Source organism: Solanum verrucosum, unplaced genomic scaffold, assembly GCF_900185275.1.
Source record: "Solanum verrucosum unplaced genomic scaffold, falcon-dt-bn FXZP01000209.1, whole genome shotgun sequence".
Taxonomy (NCBI): Eukaryota; Viridiplantae; Streptophyta; class Magnoliopsida; order Solanales; family Solanaceae; genus Solanum; species Solanum verrucosum.
The window spans coordinates 799,638-803,155 of NW_026020702.1; the positions used below are offsets into that span (position 1 = coordinate 799,638).

General features: G+C 38.5%; 1 protein-coding gene across 1 annotated transcript; it reads left to right on the forward strand.

Annotated features, from left to right (window-relative positions):
- Positions 1–321: 321 nt before the first annotated feature.
- Positions 322–1,629, forward strand: LOC125812395 (uncharacterized). The gene is made up of 2 exons (XM_049491895.1): positions 322–1,243; positions 1,595–1,629. The coding sequence occupies exons 1-2, from the start codon at positions 322–324 to the stop codon at positions 1,627–1,629; spliced, it is 957 nt and encodes a 318-aa protein (XP_049347852.1).
- The last annotated feature ends 1,889 nt before the right edge of the window (positions 1,630–3,518 follow it).

The following is a 3,518-nucleotide window of genomic DNA, read 5'->3' on the forward strand; positions in this document are numbered from 1 at the left end:
TCATTCCTTTGGTCCTATTTTTCGAATTGATTTTGTATCTAGAATTTGTTCCCTGTTTCGAGCTTTCTTTTTCCTTTGATGGTTGATGCACAAGATATCCCTACTGTTGCTCCTACTACAATGGACATTGCTAGTCCATTTTATCTACATCCATTAGAAAATGCAGGATCTACATTGTTACCTGTTGTTTTTGATGGAACTGGCTACAAATCTTGAAGAAGAGTTGTACTAAGGGCAAAGCAAAACAGGTTTCATTAACGAGAAGATTGTGAACCAGCTTCTACAGATCTAACTTTTGCACATTGGGAAAGATGTGATGATATGGTAACTTATTGGATCCTCAATTCTCTTTCACCAAACTTGAGAGATGGACTGCAATATGTAAATAATGCTAAAGAACTTTGGGAAGAATTAGAGGATCGTTATGACCAAACGAATGGCTGTAAGTTGTACCAAATCCAGAAGGAGATCAATGACCTGGTAAAAGGAAATCTAGACATCACTGGCTACTATACAAAGATGAAGAAATTATGGGAGGAAATGAACACCATTGACATTGCATCTCAATGCTCTTGTGTGTACACTTGTAGTGGAAAGACCAAGATGTACAAGGTTGAACAAGACACGAGACTCATACATTTCTTAATGGGGTTGAATGAGGTGTATACTGCTATGAGAGGGAACATTCTAATGATGGATGTTCTACCTACCATGGCACAAGCTTTTGCTATTTTGTGTCAAGAGGAGAAGCAAAGGGAGATGAAGCCTCATAACTCCACTGCCCTAGATTCCACATCTCTTGTTGCATATTCTTCAACACACACTAGAAAGGGTTTTAAGACCAACTACAATTCAAACAGAGGAAGTACAAGTAACTCTGGCAATTCTAATTTTAGGGCAAGTTCCAGCAGTGTAAATGCTTACTCACAAACCAGACCTCAATTGTTTTGTGACTACTGCAAGAGGTCTGATCACACCAAAGATAGGTGCTACAAACTTCATGGCTATCCAACAAGTTCCAAGTTTTCAAAAGGAAAGGGTTCAGCTTCAGCAGCTAATGCATACACTTCTGAGGAAGGGAACAACCAAGTTGAGGGAAATCATGAGCAGAGAAGACAAATGCCACTGAACTTGTCTAAGAGTCAATACGAACAGTTACTCAATCTCTTGGGAACTCTACAAGTTGGAAACACTGATGCTGACAATTCAGATAATATGCTAAGTGGAGCTGTGAACTTGGCAGGTATACTTGCTTGTTATTCCTCAATGAATGAGATAGGTGACCTATCATGTAGTTGTGATAAATTGACCATTGGTTCTTGGATCATAGACTTAGGAGCCTCACACCATATGACCTATAATAAACTTTCCCTAAAGAACATTAGACCACTACCATATCCCTTCCTGATCACCTTACCAAATGGATACAAGGTCAAAGTGAATGAAATTGGAGATTTTTTTTTTGAATCCCCTTTTAACTCTGCATAAAGTAATGTTTGTACCTAGCTTCAAATTCAATTTAATATCTGTCCATTGTTTAGCATTACAACTCAGGGGTACATTCAGTTTTAATAGTTCCTCTTGTTCTTTGCAGGGTCCTTCTCTGAAGAGCCCTCTGGAGCTTGGTAGAGCTAAGAATGGTCTATATTTTTTGTGCACCAAGTGCCATAATTTACCTGTCCACTCAAATGGCAATAGTTCATCTCACATTACTTGCCACTCTTCTATCTGCAAACCTGTTCCTTTTGTACTTAGTGATAATAAACTTTTAGTTAAAAGTGAATGTGAAACTTCACACCCATCCATTGTAAGAAGTTCTTTTTTGTCAAATAAAGAACTAACTCTGCAGTTATTCCTTGTTCTTCTTGTTCCTTTACTGCTAATTCTTGCACTTCAAATTCCTTGTCTGCATCTCATGATCATACTGCTGAATTCCTATGGCATGCTAGACTAGGACATGTGCCTTTTCTACAAATGAGAAGCATATCCACCATACCTGTAACCTTTTCCAGTAAACAACCTTTCACATGTACCATATGCCCTATGGCAAGACAAACTAGAATGCCCTTCCCAGAAAGTACCGATACAACCAGTCAACTATTTGAGTTACTACACATTGATCTATGGGACCATATCACATACCTACTTATGATGCTTATAATTACTTTCTAACTATGGTAGATGATTATAGTAGGTCAACCTGGACACAATTGCTTAGATGCAAAAGCAATGCATTACAAGTTGTGAAAGCCTTCATATGTCTAATAGAAAATCAATTCCATACCAAACTAAAATCCATTAGGTCTGATAATGGGTTGGAGTTCACCAATGGTGAGGCAACAAAGTACTTCCAGGAAAAAGGACTAATACACCAAAAGTCGTGTCCTTACACACCCCAACAAAATGGGGTGGTAGAAAGAAAACACAAACACCTCTTAGAGACAGCAAGTGCACTTCTATGCCATTCAAAAATACCCATAAGATACTGGGGAGAATGCATCTTAACTGTTACTTACCTTATTAACAGACTACCCACAAAATCCTACACAATAAATCAACATATGAACAATTGTACCACAAATAGCCCACATACTCTCATCTTAGAAGTTTTGGATGCCTATGTTTTCCCACCACCTTAAAAACTCATAAAGACAAATTTGAGCCAAGGGCTGCGCCACATGTTTTTGTTGGATATCCTTTTGGCAAGTGACAATGACACAAGAGTTTGAAGCACTCTATGCTAATGACACATGGGAACTGGTCCCCTTACCAGCAGGCAAACATGCAATTGGATGCAAATGGGTGTACAAAATTAAGCATAAAGTAGATGGCAGTGTAGAAAGGTTCAAAGACAGACTGGTAGTGAAAGGGTATACACAACAAGCTGGAATTGACTATACTGAGACTTTTTCACCTGTAGTAAAGATGACTACTGTGAGGACTTTGATATGTTTGGCTGTGAAGAAGGGATGGAATATGTATCAGTTGGATGTGAACAATGTTTTCCTCCATGGTGACCTATATGAGGAAGTGTACATGACACTACCCAAGGGTCTTCTGGTAGATGAAAACAATTTGGTGTGCAGACTCAAGAAGTCTTTATATGGCTTGAAGCAGGCAAGTAGGCAATGGTATGACAAATTGGCCAGCAACCTTTTCTCAAAGGGATACACACACTCAAACTGTGATTACTCATTGTTTTACAAGAGAAATGGATGTTCTTTGGTGTTTGTTATTGTTTATGTGGATGATATAATTTTAACAGGAACTGACTTGGAGGAGATCACCTCTCTAAAGACTTTCCTACATGATCAATTTAAGATTAAGGACCTTGGGAGGCTACACTATTTCTTGGGACTGGAAATATTATTTAGACAAGATGATGTTCTCATTTCCCAGAGAAAGTTTACGGCTGGCCTTCTAAAAGAGTTTGATGTTATGAACTACAAAGTGACTACTTCACCACTTGACTCTGCTGAGAAGCTCACAGTTACTGATGGCAAATTACTATCAGATTC

Excerpts from the sequence above, each read along its gene's own strand:
- LOC125812395 (XM_049491895.1), top strand. The coding sequence starts at position 322 with ATGGTAACTTATTGGATCCTCAATTCTCTTTCACCAAACTTGAGAGAT. Across the intron at positions 1,244-1,594 it reads TGGAGCTGTGAACTTGGCAG|GGTCCTTCTCTGAAGAGCCC; the intron begins GTATACTTGCTT and ends TGTTCTTTGCAG.